Source organism: Loxodonta africana, chromosome 22, assembly GCF_030014295.1.
Source record: "Loxodonta africana isolate mLoxAfr1 chromosome 22, mLoxAfr1.hap2, whole genome shotgun sequence".
In the NCBI taxonomy this organism is placed as follows: Eukaryota; Metazoa; Chordata; class Mammalia; order Proboscidea; family Elephantidae; genus Loxodonta; species Loxodonta africana.
Window position 1 is genome coordinate 22316168 of NC_087363.1, and position 25084 is coordinate 22341251.

At 54.2% G+C, this 25084-nt stretch overlaps 1 protein-coding gene across 8 annotated transcripts; it reads right to left on the reverse strand.

Moving 5' to 3' along the window:
- Positions 1–525: 525 nt before the first annotated feature.
- Positions 526–25079, reverse strand: HEMK1 (HemK methyltransferase family member 1). Of its 8 annotated transcripts, none has more exons than XR_010318982.1 (13): positions 24641–25079; positions 23199–23598; positions 22719–22810; positions 22371–22464; positions 18003–18137; positions 17622–17686; positions 17313–17362; positions 16612–16720; positions 15757–15852; positions 15469–15582; positions 8682–15300; positions 2506–2660; positions 528–2037 (listed from the first exon to the last, which is right to left on the reverse strand). XR_010318982.1 is itself a non-coding variant. In XM_003409865.4 (10 exons), exons 1-10 carry the CDS (start codon positions 23424–23426, stop codon positions 15240–15242), a joined length of 1044 nt encoding a protein of 347 aa, XP_003409913.1. In that variant the 5' UTR covers positions 23427–24630; the 3' UTR covers positions 6786–15239. The 8 variants fall into 8 exon arrangements, 1 of the variants encoding a protein (XP_003409913.1); XR_010318981.1 differs by having other exon boundaries at positions 24637–25079; XR_010318985.1 differs by lacking the exon at positions 24641–25079 and having other exon boundaries at positions 526–2037; positions 23237–23350.
- Positions 25080–25084: the final 5 nt, after the last annotated feature.

Genomic DNA, 25084 nt, shown 5'->3' on the forward strand with positions numbered 1-25084 from the left:
TGATCCATTAATGGGCCTCTATTTTGGAATAGCTGGTTCTCTGGGGCTACCTGGAATAACAAACAGTGGGTAGAAATGTTGCATTTGCCACCCAGAGGCCCTGGCACCTGTGCCCAGATCAGGCTGGCTTTGGCCAGAAAGAGTCTGCCACGGGAAAAGCAGACCTGGGCCCACCTAACCTAAGAAAGAAGAGCTGCTGGGTGGCACCTACCAGGTCTGCAGGAGACCCTGTGCCCTGGTGCTGGTGGTTTTGGATCTAGACAACCCACAAGACTTGAACAAGTAACATATCATTTCTGAGCCTCAGTTTCCCCCTCTGTAAAACAGTGACAATATTACCATCTACCTTACGGGATCATTGTAAAGACTGAATGAGAGAAAAGTGTGTAGATTTCATAATTTTTGTTTCTTCTTAGATCTCCTCTCCTGGTCCCACCCCATACCTTCAGCTCCCCTTTCACCATGAACCCCATGTAGACATGAAGTTTAGGTGGGTAGTAGAATAAAGATATACTTAATTCATAAAACATTGTATATTTCATAACATTCATCTATTATATTATTGCATTATTTGTTTTTACATAAATGATAAGTAACATACATATGTATCATAATATACATTCTAACATATGTTCTTGATACATAACATCAAGAATATTTATTGTTCTTACATTTATCCCAGTACAACCATTGGTTATGTTGTTATAATCAAGATTTTCACATAATTACTGTTCTACTTACAGTAATGATTTAAACAACTAAAAATAAAACATTCTAGGCAGTTGTTTTAAGAGCCCTAGTGGTGCAGTGGCAAAGCTCTTGGCTGCTAACCAAAAGTCAGAGGTTCGAACCCACCAGACACTCAGTTAGAGAAAGATGTTACAGCCTGTTTCCATAAAGATTACAGCCTTGGAAACCCTGTGGGGCAGTTCTACTGTCTTATAGGGTCACTGTGAGTCAGAATTGAAGGCAATGACAGCAGGTTTAACACCCCAGGCACAATATTGGAACAATTTGGGGAAAATACAGTTCAATGTGTACTTCACACAGGGCACCACCATAAATTCTAGATGGACTAAATATTTCAGCTCTGATAATGAAGCCTTAGGAGTCCTTCAAAAGGAGCCCTGTTGGCACAACAGTTAAGCACCCAGCTGCTAACCAAAAGGTTGGTGGTTGGAACCCTACCAGTCGTTCCTCAGGAGAACGATCTAGTGATCTGCTCCTGTAAGGATTACAGCCAAAAAAAAAACCCTATTGGGCAGTTCTACTCTGTCACATGGGGTCGCCATGAGTCGAAATCACTTGAGGGCACCCAACAACAACAAGAGTCCTTTAGAGCACCTCCCCGAGAGTCGTAACAGTAACAATTCTGAGTGAGGAAACTGGCTGCTTTTACGTGGCTCTCCTGCCTTATTTGCAGGCCAGGTTCTGGAGAAAAGAGAGGAGAGTCACACCAGAAATCCCATTTAGTGTTGGCTCCCTATTTTGGTTCCCCCAGAAGCAGACTATGGGACAAGGATTTGAGAGCCAGCAGTTTATTTGGGAGGCGATGCCACAAAGCGCCAGTAAGGTGCTCCGAGACGGTATTCCACAGCCCTCTCACATTTCTGCACACTTGCGGCAGAGGCACTGACTGCTCTCTCTCTGTTTCAGAATAACTTTTCAAGAATGAGTTTTATAACACACAGTCTCCCTCCAGGGCAAAGGTCTGGTTTGTTTACTGTCAAATGTAATAAAGATACTACCAGAGACAAAGGTTGAGCAGGTTTGCTTGCAGCCTTTTATAAAAGATTTGGTTCCCTAAGCTCAGGTTCCACTCCTATAACGCAACCCACTGCATGTGCAGGCATCACCTGGCCCTCATTGAGTCATCCTGTGGGAACTGGGGCTCAGAGCTGACACCAGGAAATGCTGATACTCTGCTTCAATCGCTGTGAGTTAATAAGCTGTCCTTTGTCTCTGAGCTAGGAGTCTTGTATCTTCTGTCAGCATCCATGAGACTATGGCAGGTAAAATCTCAGATTCTTCATAATTCTTGACATAGGGGAGACAGGAAGTGAGACAGGGAGGAGAAGGAAGACAAAATGTTAATTAGTGGGTTTTCTCTGGGGGCAGCTGAGACACCATCCTACTGGGGAAATCTGTGAAACAGTGTAGAACACACTTCAGGGTTGTCCCACCCAGGGGGTAAGGAAGCTGAAGCATGTATCTACCAACTCCCACCCCTCATTGGCTTTGGGGTGCTCTAGGGAGTTAGCTCCCTGGCACTTTTGGTCACTAACTGAACTGACCTCTGCAGCAGAGAAAGTCTCAGGTTAAGCACTGCTGTACGGGACCTTGACTTTGAGAGGATGTGAGCTGCTTGGACCCCACCAGACTGTGAGCTCCATGTGAGCAGGGCCTTGCCTGAATACTGCCCATTCCTAATGCCTGGCACAGTGCCTAGCAGACAGTGATAGAATGTATGCCACAGAGCCTAAAGATAGGGGCCTATTTACTTGCCTGTATCTTCCATTAGTCCATGTGGGCATTAGTCCTTGTGGGCAGGGACTGTGTAGATTTTTCCTTCATATCCCAGGACCAAGTGTAGACCTGACAATCAGCACATGCTCACTGAAGGTTTGTTGCATGAATGAATGACACAAATAAATAAGTTTCTAAAATAAACAAAACACTGAGTCAGTCAGGACTAGACTGAGCCATCTTTAACTAGGGGAAGGCTATCTATCCAAAATCAATAGAAAGTGCCCTTTATGGAGAGGCACTAGAGACATCCCTGTTTAAGTCAGAATCAAGGTACAAATGCTGTTAGTCATTACTATTTTTTCAATATTATATTCACAATCTTAGCCAAGCTATAAGACAAAGAAAATAAATAAGAGCTATAAATATTACAAAGGTAGAGACAAATTTGTCAGTATATTTAGTGATGAAGTGTCAATGTAGAAAATCCAAGAGAACAACAATCAGCAAATCTTAGAAACCAAGAAGGCAGCCAGTTATAAGACAAGCCCACATAACCAAACAGCTTTCCCACGCACAAGCAAGAACAAATTAGGCCATCTCTCTTACAATTAATAAAAACTACGTAACACTGGTTAATAGGTAAGCATCAAAGCTAACTTTTCAGTAGGGGCAGGGCCTAGTGGAGCCAGGGAAGAGACAAGACGTGGTGAATTGAAAGGCACCTTCCTCTTGGCTGTGAGCTTTATCCTCCTGCCCTACCCCTTAACCCACCAAACCTTCTCTGGAGCCTTGGAGCCAAGTGCACGGGCAAGGTCCCAATGTCCTTCCCTGAGATGGACCCCTCTTCTAGGAGCAGGGGACTCAGCTGGACACAAACTGGCTGTCCCAGAGTGTAGATAAGCTGTGCCTGTTCTCTGACCAGAGACATAGCAAAGCCAAGGGCGGTGGCAGCATCTGTAGCCTGGACAGAGTTCATAGGCTCAGCCTTAGGCCCCTAGTGGGTGGGGTGGGGATAGGAAACAGCTACATAGCTATGGGGCTCAAAGCCTCATGGGTCAAAGGCAGCCTCTCCACTCCCTCCTTGAAACCAAATGGAAGGAGAGAGCTCTACAAACCAGCAGAGGACTTGGTCTGGGGCCATTTCATGCAGGGCAACAGCCAACAGACATGAGAGTCCTCTAGATGCTGTCCAGCCCCTGCCCTGCCAAGCACAGGCACAGACCTGGTACAAGTCAAGGGGTGCTCGGGGTGTGGGGGAATGAGCAAAAACTGAATGGTAAACTCCATGGAGTCGTGCTTGCCTGGAGTGCAGTGCCCAGGGCTTCTCCACCAGCCCTGCAGTCTCCCCACAGCCCTCGATGGGTGCATAGGGCCTGGTACAAGAGCAGGGCTAGGGGCACCTGGGGACTCCAGCAGAGGCTGTTTCCTCTCCCAACTCCAGGGCCATCCTAGTGTGACTGGCAGAGTCCGAAGGGCTGGGCTGGCCTGGGTGTGGCTCCAGTTGCCCCAGCCTCACAGAACCCTCCATCTATAGCCTAGAGCTTCCAGGGTCACTTTAAGCTTTAGTAGGTGGGTGAGCAAGGGGTGGGGGTGAAGAGAGAGGCTGCGAGGAAGCTAGAGATGGGAGAAAGTTCCACAGGGCAGAGAAGTTGGGAGCATTTAAGTAGAATTTGGAAGGCAATTTTATTTGAGGAATCAGAGAGAGAGCATTCCCCGTGGCCAGGATAGCCCTAGTGAAACCGCGGTGCATGGAAAGCCCCAGGAATGGTCAGTAAAGCTTGGGAGGATCCTGTGATTGGTCCCCAGGTGGGCTTGCTGGAAGAATCTCCAGCCTCATCTCCTAGGGGTCTATGGAGGGTGGTCCTTAGGGAGCCCCAGGCCTCAGCTCAAGTCCCAGGACAGAAAGGGGAAGGGTGTAGATGAAGTGCCCAGGTCCTCCCAGCCCTATACCAATTTGTTATGTGACCCTTGGCAAGTCACTGGCCTTCTCTGGGCTTCAGCCTTCTTTTCCATGAGATGGGGACACAGTGCTCAAGCTCCTATGACTCAGAGACAGTGTTCGGACTTTTTAGAGAGGGTGACTTTTTCTCTGCCCCAGCAGCTCTGACCTGATCCCCGGAACCTGAAGCTCCCCGTGTGTGGACACTGTGATCATGGACCCAGTGCTCAAGCCCCACACCCCTGCCCACATGTCTACATGCCTGTGCCCATGTAGGGCTGTTCGGGTCTCTGTGATGTGCATGTGTGATGTGGGCTGGACTCCCCAGAGCCTAAAGCTTGCCTGGCTCCCCATCACTGACCAGGGCAAGGCCTGAGGACCCAGCTATGCACTAAGGGCCTCTCAGATGGTATCTCTGAGTCCATGAGTTTCTCAAGGGCAGGGCCCTACCTGACCCATTCCACCTCCCTGGGCCTGGCTTCCAGTTGGTGCTCAAAAAATGCTTGTGGATGAATGATGGGCCTGAGGATTGGAATGGAGACAGGACAGATGAGAGCCTTGTCACCCCTTCTCCAAGCCTGGGGAGGTGGCCTCAGCCCTCAGCAACCCCCAGATTGCACCTCCTCATGGAGGCTGTTGGCAGGAAAGGTAGACTTGACCCAGATGCTGTGTCCTCGTCTGACCTTGAGTTCCACCCCACCCCGGCAGCCCCAAGGGGAGGCTGAGATGTTGGGCTCTTGGCTGTGACTCAGCGGAAGGAAGAGGAGGGGGGTGAGGGTGACGCTGGGGCCTTAGGGTTTTGCTTCTCATTTCTCTCTTTCCAAAACATAAGCAGTTCCCAGAAATGAAGGTACCCAGAACCAGAGAAACTCCGGGTTTGCAGAGGCACCGGGTTCCCCAGTACTTCTCACCCCAGGAGGTACTGCCAAGGGCTAGGGGAAGCCCCTAGCCCATGTTTACTGCCTAGGGCCTTCTTCCCTGCCCCAGAACCAGGGACTGAGTACCTGGAGGGTCCATACCTGAGCCAGGAAGGGCCATGGAACCCCTGGGATCTCTCAGGAGCATGTGGCTCAGGTTCACTTGCTGTGACAGATGCTGGGTAGGAGGTGTCTCCAGGCCGTGGGGAGGGTCACATTGTTCGGGGTGGGCTTCCTGGGAGATGCAGAGGCTGCCTCTACCAAGAACCCAAGGGCAAGTGGCTCTGTGAGTGCATCAGGGCTCCCTAGGTTCCCACAGGAATTCCTTCTCTTTCTTTTTCCTTCCTTCCTTTTTTCCCCTTCCTTCCTTCTTTTTAACTATTGAAAAAACCCCAGTTAAAAAACACACACAGGTCTAATGGACCACGTCTACCAAGGCCTCCACCAGACTGAGTCCAGTACTAGATGGTACCCGGCTACCACCAGTGACTGCTCTGGTAGGGATCACAACAGAGGGTCCTGGACAGAGCTGGAGAAAAATGTAGAACAAAATTCTAACTCGAAGAGAAAGACCAGATTTGCTGGCCTGACAGAGACTGGAGAAACCCTGAAGAGTATGGCTCTCGGTCACTCTTTCAGCTCAGTAATGAAGTCACCCCTGAGGTTCACCCTTCAGCCAAGATTGGACAGGCCCATAAAAAAAAAAAAAAAAAAAAAAGAGAGACTGAAGGGGTACACCAGCCCAGGGGCAGGGACTAGGAAGGCAGGAGGGAACAGGAAAGGTGGTAATAGGGAGCCCAAGGTTGAAAAGAGAGTGTTGACATATCGTGGGATTGTTAACCAATGTCATAGAACAATGTGCATGCTGACTGTTTAATGAGAAACTAGTTTGTTCTATAAACCTTCATATGAGGTACAATAAAAAATTTTAAAAAACACACACATACGAAGACTCAAATGGGTACATCACCAAATTATGACACATTAAAACCCTCCCTGTGTGCCCAGAGAACAGGATTTGTGCTGAGAACAGGGTTTAAGACTGCCAAGTGGGCTTCAGAAACACTGCTCCCCTTTGTAACCACTGTGAGAATCAGGGGTCACTTGGTCATGGGTCACCAAAATTAAACACTGAAAGGAAGCTGAGGCTGACATAAAACTGTAGCTTCCGTCCCAAACCCCAGTTCAAACGTTTGTGTTCACTGCAACAGTCTTGCTGTCAGTCCTGATGGACTTTATGGTGTGTTGAGAATTTGAGCTTGTAAACTACATTTATGCTAATAAGATGGAGCTTTTATCTTTTCTTAAAAATAATACCTATTTGGAAAGAATGAGCCCCACAGCACGTGGGGAAGGAGGCCTGAGCAGAATGAGGGACAGTGGATTTCTGTGCCAGCTGTGGAGTGCCCTCACAAAGGGTTTTAGGCACATCCACCCCCATGCCCCTCCCACAGTCTCCCAGGCCTGGAGACCTTAAGCCCTCCCCTCTACCACATGGGAGACTGCATACCTCCTCCATGCTGAGATGGGGACTCACTCCCTTCAGCCACATGTCACCTGAGATGCAGGGTCAGTGCCTGGGTGTCTGTCGGACCCACCCACCCCAAAGGACACCAGAGTTTCATTTCAGTAGCAGCTGCTTTCACTATCTGCCCCACCCCCTCCGCCTGGCCCCTCTGCCTTGAGGGATGTAAATTAGGCACCAAGGGTGGCCAAAAGGAAGCTGCATGTGTCTGGTGCTTTCTGTTTGACCCAACATTTACCCTTCTCCCCCGAAGCTTACATCGTTCCTGGGGGCATCCTCTCAGCTGCCGGGGCCCCTACGGGGGTCGAGGCCCTACGCACCTAGTTAGGGAATTAGGTTCAACCCCCAGCACAGTCACTTGCTGGCTCTGTGACCTTGGGCAGGTTAAGCCTCAGTCTCTGCATCTGTACAGTGGGCCAAGGAAGGCATTCCTGATGTGCTGCCAAGAGTATTTATGATACAATGGGGTGGAGAGGGCTCCCGGCACTGCCTTACACATGGTGTGGCCAGTTACCGTTTTTGCCAGGGCTCAGGCCTGGGAGGTTGGCCTTCCCATCTCCACCTCAAGGGCTCCCTCCGGGCTCTTTCCCCACGTGGTCGAGTCTGGAGCTGCAGGTGCCCCTGTCCACTGCCCCCGACACCACACACCACATCTGGGATGTGCTGAGGGACCCCACATTCTCAAAGTCTCTGACTGATGCCTCTCCTGTCAGAGCTCTGGGCCCCATCGTGGTCCTGCCCCCACCCCACCCCACATCCAAGCTCTCAGCAATGGCTGTGAGGCAGTTCTATCCAGAATGCCACCTCGAGACCTTGAGCAGTTGCAGCCTCCTGCCCCCTACCCCACTTCAGCCCCCTCCTCCCGGTAGCCAGAGAGCATCCTTGGTGCCCATCTGACCCTATAATTCACCTCAGAACCCTTGTATTAGGCCCCTGGTGCCCAGAAATGAATTCAGAGCTCAGCTGAGAGTACTGCCCCCACCTGGCCAAACACATCTCTGCCCATGTGTCTCAGGCCTCCGGGCTTTTGCCCAGACTGTCCCTGCTGCCTGGTCCTCTGTTCTCCCCTCCTCAAGCCTAGAGTGATGACCAAGTGCGTGCCTCAGACCCTGGGGCCCTCAGCCTGCCCTGGAGTCCCAGCTCAGTGAGCATGTGAGCAAGTTCCGTTGTCTCCCTCAGCCTCAGCTTCCTTGTCTGTAAAATGAGAGGATTCACAGCCTCTGCCTTATCGGGTGTCACGAGGGTTGAGTAAAATCATCCCAGGAGCACTTGGCTCAGCATTTCCATTCAAGCTCTATCCTTTGAAGGTCCCTCCACCTGGTGTCATCTCCCCAGAGTCTGACACATAGGGCTTAGGAGAATGAGTCCCTGGCCCTGTGCGCCACCTACCCCAGGAGAGGGGCCCATCAGGGCAGCACTGGGCTTCTAGAAAGACTTCTGGGGGCAGCTCTTGGTCTTGTCCTGAGGGTTCACAGGCCTAGGTGAACCTCTACATGAGCTCTGCAGAAGGTGGCCCAGGACCTAGCTATGCCAGCCTCAGTGTCTCTGACAGTTAAACAGGCGCCAGTGACAGTGTCACCCTCCCTTCCAGCTCAACTGAGCAACATGACCCATGACTGTACCCCACCAAGCCTCGGTTTCCTCAACCACAATGTGGTGATGATTAAAATGCTCCTCTGTAGAGCTATGTGAGGATTAAATCTAATAAATGCAGAGCAGCTGCTTGAGGCTAAGCACACAGCAGGAACTCAAGAAATGGTGGCAATGATGGGGAGGAGGAGGAAGATGAGGAGGAGGGGGAAGGTCCAGTGGGCCTGCCCAGATTCTTTACCTGGCTATAAGATCCAAAGGCAGGCAAGGCCCCCGCAGTGCCGGCTTGGGGTTCACTCTGCTTGCTCATGTAGCTCAGCCTCATTGAATTCCAGGAAACGGCAGAGGGACTTGGCTGCCTCTTCAGCAGGCAGGACTGTCCTTCAAAAGCAAGGCAGGGGTGGGAGTCTGCACCAGGGGAGGCAGGGCTGGTGGCTGAGAGCCAGAGAAGACACCTGGTTTGAGCTCCCACCCTGCCGGGCCTCAGTGTCCTCATCTGTAGCACGGAGATCTTTGTGAGCACTTCCAGTCCCAAAAACCTGCTCCCTGGGCTCAAAGGGTGGGATGTCTGACCTCTCCATTCCCCCAGACACGTGCCCCAGAAGGGGGCTATAGACCTGGGACAGCAGGGGGCAATGAGGAGGCATCCCCCGCTCTGGGGAAAAAGGTGGGACTTCTGGAGGAGACCCCAGGCCCTGAGAAGGGGTCCATCGAGCCAGGCCTGCCTGCCATGGGACAGAGCTGCTCTGAGGCAGCCCACTCTCTGCCCTCTGTTCTAGCTAGGACCAGGTGGAGAGCAGCCTGGGTTAGGGCTCCCTGTGAGACTGGCTGGTAGGCTTCCCTGGCCGCTCCCACCCTGGGAGCTGTGAAATGGGCCTTTCCTCACCATTTCCCTGCAGGGTGGTTGGGGCATCTGTGGGAGGCGAGGGGTACCACAATTTAAAGCTCCTACACATTTGATTCCTGATTATGGGGCCAAAGATGCCCAAAAGTCCTTCCAGATACCTCAGGAGGCTCTGGGGAACAGGAGCTGGGGTTGAGGGTACACAGTCAGTTCCCTCAGATGAAGAGATGCTTGCTCATTTTGAAAGGGGGGAACCCTGCTCTCTGCACAGCTACAGGGGCTTCAAGGGACTCAAGTCTGTCCACATACCCAGGGCCCGAGGTCAGCCCATGAACCTGGCCTGGAAGATTTTATGGGCCAGAATCCCAGGGTTTAGGGATTACCTGGAAAGCCATATGAACACCACCTAATTTATTGACCATGGGCCCTTGGAAGCAGTGGGGGCTGAGGGGAGCACTGGACTGGGAGTCAGGAGGTGAGGCTGTATGACCTCAAGTAAGCCCCAAACAGAGGTTTGGGGAGGATTAAGGAACAGACATGGGTCTCACTAAGATCCACCCCTTTCAACACAAACAGGCTCTCTTGGCTTCATCCAAAGCATATCCAGGGGATTCAGCACGAAATTGACCCCTGAACCCAGGTGTCCAGACTGTTCGCCCCCCAGATTCTCAGCTCTTAGACCTAGCATGAGGCACATCAGTCCATGTCTGGCCTCCCAGTAGCTATGTGGCCCCTGGATCGGGGCTGTGTCTTCAGAAGCCCTAGGCCCTGGCAAAGTAGGATGGGGCCTCCAGAGGCCCCAAGTACCCCTCCTGTGGCGTGAAGTCCCAGTCCCAACCTGAATGGAGGCAGGGTTGAGGGCACCAGACTTAGATACAGGTCAACTGGTGACCTCAACTTGGGGGACTATAAGGCTGAGGGCCCTGGGGATGACCTGATCCCACCCCAGGAACACAGCGATGACACAGCCTAGCTCAGGCCTGTGGCAGGAGCCAGGTATGGCCTGCTGGCTGAAGGGAACCCAGTCCTCCAAAATCCATGGAAGAGTCAGGTCTTTCAGCTGAGGCAGGGGCTCCTATGTTCATTTCCCAGATGAGGTACCTATAACCTTGAGAGTGCAGGACTCCTGCTCTACTGCACACACTGAGGGAGCTGGGCAGCCACACGATCCCATGGAGGACCCAGTCTCTGAGGTCCTCTCTGAAGGCCTGGGTGGCCCCAATGCCACTGAAGATGGGCCATAGAGGTCAGTCTTCCTTCTTTCCCCTGCCAAATCCAAGTTCCATCTCTTAACAGCCTGTCTTGCCTGGGTCAGTCTCTCCGGGGCCCACACTGGGCAGTCCTTTGCTCCTTTTAAGAGAGGCCCAGTGCTGTTCAAACACAGTGAGCCACACAGGTAGGAAGTCTCGGCACTGCAGGTCTCCAGGTTGAGGGGGTTTCTCCACCTCCACCCTGAGGGCCCCCAGGAGAGAGATGTTCAAGGCAAACCAGACTTTTTCTATCAGGCTACTCAAAATTCCTCATCTCTGCCCATTCCAGATTCTAATTCCAAAGCCACTTCCCCATTTTTAAGTTAATTGTTACATTAGCACTCCACTTTGGTACCAAAATCTGTATTAGTTTCCTATTGCTGCTGTAACAAATTACCACAAATTTAATGACATCAAACAACACAAACTTATCATCTCGCAGTTCTGGAGGTCAGAAAGCCAAAATCAGTTTCTCTGGACTGAGATTAAGGTCTTGGCAGGATTGCATTCCTTCTGGAGGCTCTAGGAGAAAACCGGTTTCCTTGCCTTTTCCTGCTTCTAGAGGCTGCCCGCATTCCTTGAGTCATGGTCTCTTCCTTCAGCAACTGTGTCTCTTCTACCTCTGCTTCCACCTTCACATCCTTTCTCACTCTAACACTCCTGCCCCCTCTTGTAAGGACTCTTGTGATTACACTGGACCCATCTGGATAATCCAATTTTAATATCTCAAGATCCATAACTTAAAGATATCTGCAAAGTCTCTTTTGCCATATAAAGTAACATATTCACAGGTCTTGAGAATTAGGATGAGGGCATCTTTGGGGGTCATTATTTTGCTTACCACAAGAGGGAGGGTTGCTTTGCCGGCCCCAAGCTGAGCCCAGAGGGCTGGTCCAGGGTGACAGGTCATAAGGGGGATCAGGCTGCTGTGCTGGCCAACACCCTGGCTGGGGCCCAGAGATCCATGAAACCTGGCGCCGCCCTTGCCACCGCCAAGAACAGCCTGTTCTCCCAGCATGGCCACCGTGCAGGGATCAGGTGCACTTGAGCCGCTGAAGCTGGCTCAGCTGAAACAGCTGCCTGGCTCGGGCTGGAGGCCCGACCCTCACAGGCTCCTGTCCCTGCTGGCCAGGGTGTATGTAAGCTGCCATTGTGTCAGACATGGGCCATTCTAGAAAATGCTCTCACTGTCACCTTATTGGTAGATATTTACTGAGTCTGGGGTTTGCCAGAGATGCATAGGGTCCCAGAGAGATGAGGGAAAAAATGTTTCCAAATGCGGGGGACAGAATGTCATTGGTAGCAGAAGTATGGGTCGGGGCAGGCAGAGTAGACACAGACGGAGGACAGATGGCCCAGAGGAGATGGCATTTGTGTTGGAGCCTGAAAGAGGGACGATTTAGACTGGAGTGGTGGCCAGGGGGATTCCTGGTGCACTGCCTGGGCAAAGGGAAGAAGGTGTGCTCAGGGAGGCTGGAGTCCATGTCAGTGAAGAATCTGAAAGTGGATGGGGAAGAACAGGCTGGCCTACAGGGATTAAAGGACTTCCCACTCCAGGCCAGCATTTCTCAAACCCTGTCAGCAGTGAAACCTTCTGTTCTGATGGAAGCTTACTCAGAGCACTGACAGGGCCTTAAGAGGGGTCCCAGGGCTTTTCCCTTAGTTGCCCTCCGCTACCTCTTCCAATCGGGGCTCTGCAGGACACAGAAGCCACACTCAGGTTGGGGAGCCGGCTAAGGGTTTAGAGCAGAGATTGGGGGCAGCTGAGGTGGTCTGGGGACCAGATGGAAATGGGAAAGCAGAAAAGGTGCATTTCTTGTAGTTAGGGGTTTGGGACACTTTTCAGTAAAGCAGCTGGATAAGCCTATGGACAGCTGGGAAAAGCATCCAACTGCCTCCCCAGAAGAGGGGGTAGAACTGCTTTCCCAGAGTGAGTCCAGTCCAGCTGGGCCTCCTGCTCGCCCCGCCCACACTCTGGGGCTCTGGCTGAAGGGGGCCGGGCAGTCAGCAGGCAGAGCCTGGGCTCCACCATCAGCTCCCCGTGCTGCACTTCTGCCTCCTCAGGCTCCAGGACACAGGCAAAGGAAGCAGCTCAAGTGTGTGGCCCTAGCCCAGAAAGGAGGGAGGGAAGAAGGCAAACAGCTCACTGAGCTGGAGCCCTGGGCCTTGGGGCACTAGGACCTGGTGAGGAAGGGGAAGGAGGGGCTATGGGGAGGTCCTGGGCTATCAGGCTATTAGCCTCTTGGTGGCTCCATCTCCAAAGGGCAGAGAGAAGTCTAGAGCCCAAGAGGGATACTCCTCCTTCCCTCCACCGACTGCTCTGTGTCTCTGCCTTGGGGGAAGGTGATGGTGTCCAGCACCAGACAGATGCCCAAGGGTGCAGAACTACCCCCGTGCAGACCCTCCAGGGCAGGCAATGAAAACACCCACAATGGCCCATGAAAGGAGCATCCCAAGGTCTCCTCAACAACCACCCTATGGTAAAGCACTTGGTCTCGTTTCAGGCTTGGGAGCCAGGGCTGAGGAAGGGGAAGTCATCTGCCCAAGGTTACAAGGGGTGGAACTCGGATCTGAACCCAGGCTGGTATGGCTCCAACACAGTGTTCAGGCTTCAGACCCAGGGCCCAGGCAAGTTAGTAGCTGCGGGCTTGAGGCCCATCCTGCCAATCCACGTGGTCTGAACCTCTTTCCCCATGGAGTCGAGCCCTACAGTTTTCTAGAAACAAAGATGCCCCCAAGGGTGACTCCTGCTTCAGTGACCCCAGCTGCCCCTACACTGTCACTCTCCATCATCACAATCACTTGGGGTGTCACACCCACACGCTTGCCAAGGCTTTTCCTCAGTAACAGGCCTGAGGCTAGGAGGGTGAGAATACCAGGAAAGCCAGCACTGGCTGAGAGGTGACCCAGACTATGGGACAAGGGGACAATGGATCACCATGAGGGTCAGGCAGCCACCCTGAGATGCTGCTGAAGACACCAAGAGCTGAGGGGCGCAGGCAGGAGGGGAGAAAGGGCACTACTGTGATGAGCTTGGCAGGCTAAGGTGTGAAGGTCTCAGAGTACAGCGGGCTCAGGAAGTGGGGGGCCCCACCCTGCCTGTCCCATACTCCACCCTCCTAGGTGCCTTCTGGAGTACCCATAAGGGGGAGCCCCCAGCTCCTCCTCAAAAGATGCTGGGGACAGCTCAGGGTCCGTGCAGATGGGACTGGGCACAGGACAGGACACTACATACTTGGATGCTGCAGCCTGGCCTCTGCTGAAGCAAATGGGATGGCTAGCCACAACAGGAGAATAAGTCGCTCAGGCTGGGTATGAGCCCTGCAACACACACTCCCCAAAGACAGGGACCTAACTTCCCATCTCCACTTCACCACCTCCCACCATGGGACCCCAGGCAGGTCATATCTTGTCTTGAAGCCTCAGTCTCCCTGCCTGAGGAGTGGGCATTCAGAGGCCAGCCTACACACTCCACCTGGCTGACAGAGTAAACTGGGGCTGCTACCTTGTAATGGCCTTAAGCCAGACAGCCAGCTCCTCACAGGGAAAGGAGCTGCCTGAGGTTCCACTGCAAGGCATAGCCCTGGGCCCCAAGTCTCCTGGCTTCAGTAGAAGCTAATGCCTACCAGACTACACTGCCTTCAACCACCACACCACCAGGTCAGGCCCTTGAAAATGCCAGGACAGAGGGTCAGGCAGAATGAACTAGCTTGGTCTGCCATGCCCCACGGCACTCACCCTAATGTAGGCTCATACTGGCCCCTGCCAACCTGTGGGCTTCCTGGCACTGTAGACAGGAGGGCTGGGCCTTCAGGCCTCCTGGTGGCCTTGAGTCTGCACAGACCAGAGCTGAGGTGGAGGCTACAATCTAGAATCCATTCTGTTGGCTTCTCACTCTCCCCAATCCCAACCAGGAACAGATGGGTTACTTAAAACCTCAAGGTCAGCTGGAAGGGGTGCTTTAGCTGAAAGCCTTGGGAATAAAACGTCAGTAAGGGTCCTGCTCACTTGTCATTGGCTCAAGCCCTCAGATAAGTGACTGTGGCTATGTGACCCGAGAACTATGCAGCTAGGACTCTCAGTCTCAGCCCTCCAGGGAGCAGGCGGTCACCCATGAGCTGAAGCTCAGATGAAGTTTCTGTGCTCCATACCCAGGCCCTGTCAGGGGAGTGTGTGGGGGTACATCCAGGATGGCAGGGGCTAAGTCAAACCTCAGAAGTGAGCTGCTCAGTGCCAAGCCCCAAGAATCCAGGACCAGAAGCGAGTACCCATGGGCCTCTGTCCACATTGCTCCCTGCTGGGGCAGAAGAGGACCCACAAATCACAGCAACAAAAACATTAGGTCACCATTTATTGGTTTTTACTGGCCATATCTCCCAATACCTCCCCAACAATTCGGAGGGTAGGCCTGGGGCCTCCCCTATTCCATCAGCAGAGACATTGAGTGATCTGTCCTTACCCACAATGACATGATACAGCCAGGCTGAGAACCCAGGTCCATCCAACTCCTGAGCTGGGCTGGGGATGCCCCTGCTCTTTGCCACCCCAGGAAGGACACGTCCACCCTGGCTTCTACCCCCAAGTCCCCCAGAATTGTAGAGCATGGGGAATCACAGAGCCACAGGAAATGCCACGAGCATCTGGGATTTTGGAAGGCACCATCCACCTCCTTCCGGGCAGCATTCCAGAAAGGATGGAACCCTGGCTAGGTGTCCACAGGGCAGCCACACTGGGGTCCAGATCTCCGGATATGCAGGAATCGAGGCCTGAGGAGGCAGAGATGAGGGCCTGTTGCTGCCTGTGCCCTGGGAATGAGCGGGGAGTGGGAACAGCACCCTGTCCCGACAACCACAGCCATATTCTGGCCACAGCCACGATGGGCAGCACAGGTGTAGATGGCCTGGGGGCTGCGGGGGGAGTGGGCAGAGTCTCACCTCCCACAGAAGTCCTTGCGCACAGCCACAAGATAAAGGTGCAGGTCAGGTCGGCTCCGGAGCCAGCTGCTGACAAGCTCTGGATGCCTAGGGTCCACTTCCAAGAAGACACTTCTGTGTGAGAGAGAGAAGCTAAGTCAGCTTAACCGGACAGGGCCAGTGCTTGCACTCCTGGGTTGCCCAGGCTGGGAGGGGTGGGAGCACAAGGACTGCCAGGACATGCCCAGTACCCACTGGAAGGGAAGGAGGCTGCTGGGGAGAGACCCAGGAGATACACTTCACCCATACCCAAAGTCCTTCAGGAGCTGGGGTGCTAGGGCCAGGATGTGGGTAATGACATCCATGCCCTCCTTCCCGCCGTCCAGGGCTGCCAGGTCTTCATACCTGAAGTGAAGACGATGATAAGTGAGAGCCTGGGTGGGGGGAGTGGTATCTGAAAAGTACGGAAGAAGGGGGCCCCGTGGAACTCACACTCTGGTTCGAGAGGCAAGTCTGAGGACCCAGAAGAGGTGGCTCCAAGTGGAGGGCAGCTCCTATCCCCCTACCTACTGTGGCGACACCCCCGCATGCTCAGTGAATCCCATCCACTGACAGCCCTGGAGCAGGAGTACCCCCTATTACCCCTCCCCCACCCAGGTCCTCTTGAGCTCCCTCTGGTTCTCAGTCCCTGTTGGGGAGCAGGGTGGCACAGTAAAAAGCTGGGAGTAGGGTTTTAGCCCCAGCTTTCTCACTAAACCCCCACAAGGCCTTGGACAAGGTGCCCTCCCTCTCTAGGCCTCAGTCTCCTGTAAAATGATGCTCTCTATGTGTGTGGGGGCACCCTGAGAGTGACAGTGCCAGCTCCAATTTCCTGAGCACCTACTATGGGCTCTGCACTGCATCCCATGCTTCAGTCGTCACTTAGCCCTCACCACGGCCATGCAAGGCTCTGCTACTCCCCTTTCATGGGTAGGAAGCTAAGGCTCAGAGAGGCTCGGTGGCCATTCAGTGGTCTTAAGCAGGAAGGCATAAGCTAAACCCAGATAGGTCTTTGGGCTTTAGAGCGCACCCTTTCCATACCACTGCCCACTTTGGCCCCCACCCTCCTGCCCCTCCCATTAGACCTCCTCAGGCCTGGTCTCCCCGTCTTGTCCCACCCGGCACCTGCAGATCTCAGGAGCCAGCTGCTCCATGTCCTGGTGGAAGACGTAGGGAGGGTTGCTGATCACCAAGTCCATGGGGCCCCAAGGCAGAAGGTGTGTCCAGCTCTTCTCTGTGGTCAGAGAAGAAGACACATCAGGGACTGGCTCACTGGGAAAGAAGAGGTGGTTGTTCCATCTGCCACCATGCCCCCGGGTAGCCTCTGCCCAGGGCCATGCCTTGGTCCTGTCTCTGGACCTGATAAGCTAGCCTTGCAGATTAGTACCCAGGCTCCCCAGAAGGCAGCCTGACCAGAAGTATCCATACTCTGTCATGACAGCTCTTCATCTGGAATATCTGTGCCCTCTCCTCTTCCTATCAAAAACCTGCCACATCCAGGAAGCCCTCACTGATTGCCTGTATCCTCCTCCATGGCCTCACTGGCCTTTATAGGCAACATGGACTAGAGTGCCTGCAGGGCAGGTATTTTGGTCCTGAAGGCTTTCTCTGGAGCTTCTGTTTATCTCTTGCCAAGAAGCAAGCCTTAGTTAAACTCATTAGTTATGGGAGATTCAGAAGGTTTAAAAAAGACTCTGTGGCTGATCCCCTCACAGGTCAGCTCAGCCCAGGAGACACATGTGGCAACAGTGACTCGCCCATTCTTAGAAAGGAATGGTGCCTGTATCCAGGGCCCCTCCCTCAGGGAAGATGGGTGGGGAGGGTACCTAAGGTCACATCAAGGGGGACAATCCGAATCCTGTCCTGCAACTGAAGCCTGGAGAGACGGGGAGGGGGGAGGGGGAAATAAGCATGGTGGACAAGCCCCACCTTGGCTACCATGGCCCAGAGGGACAATGACCCCTTCTTGGGCCAGCAGGATACTTACTCATTCATAACGCTGTGGGAGTCCCACCCCCACTCCCCCACCCTTTTTTAGGAGTAGAAATTAGACATCCATGGGTTTGGTACCTGGATAGAGTCAGGCCCAAAGTCCGACCCCCTCACCCTGGCCCTCTGGCCCCCAGCCCTCCAACCTCTGAGCATTCTCCTGGGTCAGGCAGATGGCAGCGTCCTCCTTATCCACAGCAATAACTTGGCTCTGCCTCAAGAACAAAGAAGGGTACAAGGGCTGCAGGGTGCCTGAGGAGGCCAGGCTTGGGAAGCAGCGCCCTCCCAGCCCCCTTTCAGGAGAGGAGGGAAATGTCAGATAGCCCTTCTCACGCCGCCGTGGCCAGGGTTTGGCAGACAGATAGAGATGGGAGCCGGAGGCTGTGACAATGGCGAGCTGGTGGGGGGCCCTGTCATCCCTCCTCTGGCCCATTCCCCTCAGGTACTCCTGGCCGAGGGGTAGGAGGGACAGTGAGTAGTGGTCACGGTCTGCCTGGGGTGGGGTATAGAGCTACAGTGGGGCTTACCCGGGGGAGCCGACTCAGTAGGCTGAGGGCAATGGCCCCTGATCCGCAGCCCACCTCCAGGATGACAGGGCCATCTTGGGCACCTGCTGTACAGGGCCTCTGGGCCTCCTCCTCCAGCACCCAGTCAATCAGCTCCTGCAGGCCAGAGTGCTCGAGGTCAGAGTTGATGCTACACTGGCCCTGGAGGTCCTGGCACAGAGACCCAAGCATAGTTAACCCTGTGTGTATATGGAAAGGGGGAGTGGCCAAAGCCACTGAACTCCATTGTCAGCTGGGTCCATGGGCAGGTTACCCTGCCTCTCTATGCCTCAGTTTTCCCATCTATAAAACTGAACACAGTTGAGAATAACCCACCTCATCGGAGTGTGGTGGGGGCTAAACGGAACCACATTCATGAAGCACTGACCCCGTGCCTGGTACATAGTAAGTGCTCAATAAACCCCAAAACCAAAAAACTCAAACCCATTGCTGTTAAGTTGATTCCAACTCTTAGCGACCCCATAGGACAGGATAGAGCTGCCCCATAGGATTTCCAAACAGCAAATAGTGGATGAAAATTGCTGATGTTTTGGTTAGCAGCCAAGCCCTTAACCACTGTGCCACCAGGGCTCCCAATAAACCCCAGGTAAGCCCTTTACAGCCATCCTTTCGTTTCAGGCTCACAGTGACGACAATGATCACAACAGATGAGGGTTGGACACTCTGTGTCAGGCCCTGCTTCCAGAGCTTTCCCTATATTAACCATGAGGAAACTGAGGCCCAGTGGTCAAGGCCCTGCCTGGAGCCTGGCCTGCAGCAGCTCCTGGTGGCCAGGAATCAATCTTGGGAAGGAAAGGTGAGCCCCAGGGCGAGGCCAGAAAGTCCTAGGCCAAAGAGTCAGGGAATTCCCTCCATGGCTGCAGGGACATAGCCCCGACTGAGCCCCATTTCAGAAGGAGGCCGAGGGTACATGGAGTAAGGCGAAAGGGGCCTGGGCATGATGGGAGGAGCCTGACCACACTGTGCCTGCCTCAGTGCCAGGGGGACACTTTCAGACATTTTCACAAGAGGATTTCAAGTCTCTCCACCCATCTGCTGCCTGCAAGGACTATACATGGGAGCTATTATAGGACTGGCGGCCTGAGGGAGAGGGCTTCCATTCCCCGGTGGCTGCCACTACAGCAATGTTTCCAACCAGCAGTGGAGTACAGGGCCTGAGTGGCCAGGTGCGGGGCAGGGAAAAGGTAGTTCAGACCCTTCTCAAAGGAGTCCCCATGGATGGGGCAGGAGGGCCCCCCAAGAGGCTTCTGGGGCCCCAGTCCCCAGGCAGGAATGGATTAGAGACCTGGTGGGAGTTCAGCAAGTAGGTGCTTATCATCTGAAAAGAGGGCTACCTCCTCCAGAAAGCCTTCCTCGAACCTCCCACCAGGATGGCTCTACCACAGCTTTCCCCACCCTGAGTCTAAGGTCTAGGTTGGGGTTCACCTCTCCCACCAAACCAAAGACTCCATGATGGGAAGGGCTGCAGTCTGACCCATCACAGGGTGTTCCACACAGCGAAGGCTTGGCCCAGAAGAGCCTCTGGGCTACTTCACAAGTGCAGAGTAAGTTCTTGGTGGCCCCAGGAAGCCACCCTGCGAATCTCAGACTGCCAGGTCCCCTCAAACCTCCAATGGCACCAGCCAGGCCCCAACTGACAGAGGTCCCCAGGTCACTCAGACCCATTTTCCAAATGTTCTGAGTCTCGAAAAGCTTCTCAGCCTTTGGGGTCTCCCAACCCCAGGAGAAAAGCTTCCCCATCTCAAGGGTAACAACTCTAGGGCAGCAGAACTTGGCCAGCAGGCCCGACCTTCCACACCCCTTCCAAGCCCCTTCCATACCAAATCAACTACTACCTGCAAGTGAGGGAGCCCAGCTCCAGCAGGTCAGGGCTTTCACTCCCCTTCCCACCAGCCCTGTGATGGGCACTGCTGGAGACCACTGGGGCGCTCAGCAACCAGGACAAGCAGGGTTAGGACTGGCAGAGACAAGTAGTCTAGGGCTATAGCCGAGAACCTGTGGTCTCAGTGGTGAGGCCACATGCAGACAGGCCATCAGGGTGGCTGGAACTTGTCAGGGGTGTGAGCATCTCTTGGTTTCCCAGCCACAGACAGACCTACCCTGGCTGGAGGAAGACCCCTTACTGGCCACACTGGCTAGCCACCTCACAGAGACACCCCTGACCTCAGACAGACAAATCACAGATGCGGATGGCCAGCCCACGCCAGGTATGAGGCAGAGAGATGGAGCCCTAGATCTGTGAGCAGCCCCCTGCCTCTTCCTTACTTGCCAGGCTCATGTTGGTTGTGGGTCCACTTGGGGAACAGGGGTGGTAATTACCCCAAGAAGACCAGAAACTCTTTTTCTCCTGCCCATTGAAGAGCCTCCCTCAGGCCTGAAGCTGGTGGTTCTTTGGGAGAAGCTGAGAGCTGAGCTGGTCAGGGGCCCAGGGCACCTTGTCCAGATGAACATGAGAAGAATCCAAGAATACATCAGGGTGGGGAGAGGGGTATGTGGAAAGGCGGCAGGAAGCATGCAGCTGTCGGCTCTGCCTAGAGTCCCAGCCCTAACGTGGACTCCAAACTCCTCAAGAGTTTGCCCCAAGGCCTCAGCAGGACCTGAGTGCCACGAGCACCCCTCATTAGGATGGTGACCCTGGCAGGGCAGCTTCAGGAAGGTGGCATTGCCTACAAATCACAGACAAAACACCCATGGGAAGCCTCACCTCACCAGGCTGGGCAAGAATGACTCACATCCCCAGCTTTGGGTTTCCCACTACACAAACTGCCAGGCCAGGGACTGGGTCATCTTCCCACCTTCAGGATAAGCCCAACTCGCGTGGCCCTCTTGCCGCCCGCAACTTTGCACTTCAGATTTCTGCATCCATCATCAGAAACACGACCCCTCCCCCCACACCCATCCTCCCCGCTCCTTGCCACAGGCCACGTCCTCTAGAGTTCTTGGTAAGGCATCCCTCGATGTGGCTTCACATTGGTGCAAACCTGGGCAAGTTCTCAGAAATGTCTGTACAGTGAGGGAGGCCCCAGCTGCCCAACCACAGCCCTTTCCCCTGCTGTGGGGCTGTTCTGCTGGCCAGACCGATCCAGGAAAGGGGCAGGCCATGTGGCGGCCACAAGTCCACACCCAACACTCAGAGCCCCAGAATATGTGGCTGGTGCCAGGTCAGCTGTGTAGGGACTTGGAGGTCACCATGGTGGCTGCCCTCCCATGCCCTGACCCTTGGCTGCCTCAAGGGTAGTAAATGACCTCATGCCAGAAGTCACACATTCAGGGGAGCCACAGGTTGGCCTACTAAAAGCCTACAGGTGGCAGGCCACATTCTGCTCTTGACCCCATCCCAGCTCATGCCAATCCCAGATGGGGCAGCCCCATGTGAGGTGTGGGGCTCGGCCTGGGAACCCAGGAGCCACCCTTATGTGTCCCACCTGGCTGCCCTGTGACCTCAGCCCTGACATGGGCAGTGAGGCAAGAATCTAGCTTGCCAATCTCATGATGTGGTGGGGAGAGGGGCAGAAGGTCTCTTGGCTGGGCACAGAGGCTGAAGAGTAAGGGGCTCCACGTCCCTGGTTAGGGCAAGTGGATGGGGCCTGACCTTTCCTAGGAAAGTTTGTGTGCCTGGGCACCTTTCCAGAAACTACCCTTCTCACAACCCACCCAACCTCTCTCATCCACCTGACTTGGTCTGCTCTTTCTCACTCCCAGCTCTGTCACCTACAAGGTCAGCAGAAGCCCTAAAAGCACCACAGAAAGCATCCCTCCCAGGATCACGGGGCTCACCTAAGGACAGAATATCAGGCCACACATCCCTAGCCCTCATAATTTGGGGGACAAACACAGGTGATTACCTGACCAGAGACCGGATCTATGAAGACCACTGAATCACAGATCCTCTGGTCTAGATGTCCAGCCCGCTCATCATCTGACCCCAAAGAGGTTAGTGGCCTGCCCAAGGTCCCACAGCTGAGACTGGACCTCCAGGTATCCAGCTCAAGCCCTCTCCACTTCGCCCATGCATCCTGAGAACTGCTGGAGGGTGTTTGTTTCCCACAGTTCAGGTAGGCCTTCGGGCCCTCCTGGACCCAGCGAAAGGATGGCTCCCAGTAAAATGGCAGGAACAGGCTGAACACTCAGTGCATAGGACTAGTGTGAGCACCCTGGGCAGGATGAGGACCAGAGGACAGTCAAGGGGGCCAGTGGGAGACAGACAGGAAGGACACTGCCTCTGAACATGGCAGTCGTGGAGCCCCAGCGCCCCCTGGAGGAAGTCTAAGGAAAGACAGGTGCCCGGAATCACCCAGTCTTCAACCAGCCCTCCCTGGCAGCTCTCACCTCTGTCTCTGGCCGAGGGATAAACACCGGGGGCACCATCTTCAGATTAAGCCCCTGAAAGTCCCATTCCCCAAGGATGTACTGCACCGGCATCCTGCAGAGGGGACAGCCAGGAGGTAGTCAGTGACAGAGGTACTGGCACAACCACACCTGGGTTAAGGGATACCACTAGTGGCCAAACGTGTCTCCTGGGCCCTGGACTCCTATCCAAGGCCTTTTGTCCCTACCTCCATTCTCATGCACTGCCCTGACTCCCTTCTTGCCATTACTTCACCCTACACCTCCCCAGTCCTTGGACGCTTTCCTCCTCTCTGACAGAGCCCCACGTCTTGGCCCACGGGTCCTCACCTCTGCAGTCTGAGGCTACTCAGCTCCTGGATGCACTGTAGCTGCTGAGGTGTCAGAGGCTGGGTCCAAAGTGCCGGCCTCAAACTCTGAAACTGACCCCACAGAGGATGTGAGTAGCTGGTTCTATGAGCCCGGGGATCTCAACTGGGTTTCTAATGTGGACAATGCCTGGGGCTCAGATCTGGCCATCTGATCATCCTTGAACCCCTAGTGCCCAACTGCCCTAATAGTTTGCTGGGTGAATGAATAAATATCTGCCTACTGTTGTACATAGTTGTTATGAGTCAGAACCGACTCAACGGCACCTAATAAGACATTCCTTCAGAAAAATCCCACCAGTCTCAGCTACGCCAAGGGCTGTGCAGGTGGTGGCAGGTGATGAGCCCATTTCTCAAGGGGGCAGAAAAGCCTAGATGTCTCTTGCCCCAGGGTCCTCTCTTTCTTTACCCTTCCCACCCTCCTGACACTACTGCACTTAACTGTTTTGGCTCCAAGGACATGAGCCACGATGTACTCACTGCTTTCCCGGGCCTCAGGGATGCCTCTCTCTTCAAAGACTGTTGTCCAGTGGCTGACCAGCTGTGTGGCACTCACCAACCCAGCCAGAGGTGAATGGGGTGGCCATGAACTGAAGGCCCAGCTCTGGATGCCTCCTTTCCTTCCTGGGCCAGACAGGAGGGCCCACAGCATTCGACCCCAAGACTTCATGTCTCAGAGAAAGGCTCTCCTGAGGACTCCCAGGTCCCCAAGTCTTTCTTGTGATGTCAGCCGCTGAGGTGGGCTCTGAAGGTCGTCACTAGCCCCAGACAGGTGGAAATAGGGAGATCACAGGGTCCAGCTTCCCAAAGTGGCTCTGGTCCCCTCAGATGTGGCGGCCACCCTGGGGATTGGGGGGTGGACCAGGAGGGTAGCTGAGCTTTAAGTTGCTCCCACCCCCACCTCATGTGGGCCCAGTGTGCTATCCACCCACTGCCTGAAAGGGGCTTTGCTCTTGCTCCATCACCTCCTTGACTCCATTTTAGACCTTCACCCACCTATTCTTTTTTTGATCAGTTATGTTTTCTTCATGTTTTGAGTTAAAGTGGATGAACCCGTAGCTCAGTCCCTGCTAAGAAATGGGACTGGTGGTGGGTCAGGGCAAGGGTTTTGAGGTCAGATGGATCTGTGTTTGACCCAGCATGTGTGGCCTTGGGCAAGTCACTGAGTTTCAGTTCTTGCATCAGTAAGATGGTGAGAATAACACCACTCCCTGGTGAGCAGTGCATTTGCCAGTGAATGTCCAGGGCTCAGCTGGGAGCTCAGCACATAGCAGGGACTCAATTCTACATGCTCCTAACTCATATTGCAAGGGGGAGGAGAGTGCCTTTGCTCGGGAGCTTTGCTTCTGACATTTTGTATGTTCTGTCATTGTATGCTGAAACTTTTCCTCCAATTTAACCCATGATTCCAGATGTCAGCATAAACTGCCAGCCAAAAATTTTACAATTTTTGTTAATTTTATATTTGTCACAAACAAGCTTAACTAAATATTTAGTTTAAACAAGCATTTATCGAGCGCCTGCTGAGTGCCAGACCTTCAGAGACAAGCAACCTCCATTTCAGAAAAGGGAACAGAGGCTCCAAGAGTGGAAGCCAGCTAGGAACTGTCCCAGGCAGGACATGAACACGGGTCCGAAAGATTCCAGAGGCAGCTCTGTCCACCTGGGCGCTGCCCTGGAAGGGGCCGAGGCTTGAAGTTGAGGGCCGCGGCCTCCCTTTCAGCTCCGACAGGCAGCGTTAGTGACCCAGGAGGCGCGGCCTCCTACTCGGCCCTGTTTCTCCACTGTTACTACGAGAGACAGGGCCGACAGGGCCGGCAAGAGCTCAAGGGCACTACAGTCCGGGCGCGCACACCCCGATCCCCGCCTCTAGTTCGTACCTACCACCGGGGCTGCCCCACTCGCCCTCCGGCCGCCCCCCACCCTCGGGTGTGGAGAGAAGGCCCCGGGTCCGGCCCTCCGACGTGCGTCTGCAGCAGTGCGCTTTCTCGGACGCCCAGCTTCCGGGGTCGGCGCAGCTGAGAAAGAGCTCGGGCGGACCCCACCGCCACTGCTCCAGGGTTCCTAGAGCCGCCAGGTTTCACCCGGGAGATCCCACAGTCGGGCTATGAACGCCATGCCCACTACGTCCGCAAGTCGACGGGTGCGAAAGAGCCTGAATGTGTGTGTGTGGTTGCTCCCTGGAGCCGAGACTCGAAGATCTTTCCGAAGGTCACGGCCGGAATACAGCTCCAGCCCACGGTGGCAGCTCGGAGCTGGCGTTAGGGGCGGGGACTGAGAGGAGTGTAGGAGCGAACAGGGGCGAGTCAAGAGCTGGCCGTGGGTCCG

Excerpts from the sequence above, each read along its gene's own strand:
- HEMK1 (XM_003409865.4), bottom strand. The coding sequence starts at position 23,426 with ATGAAGTCTTGGGGTCGAATGCTGTGGGCCCTCCTGTCTGGCCCAGGA. Across the intron at positions 17,687-18,002 it reads TACTGAGTCGGCTCCCCCGG|AGCCAAGTTATTGCTGTGGA; the intron begins GTAAGCCCCACT and ends TTCTTGAGGCAG. Across the intron at positions 15,853-16,611 it reads CTGGCTCCTGAGATCTGCAG|GTATGAAGACCTGGCAGCCC; the intron begins GTGCCGGGTGGG and ends TCTTCACTTCAG.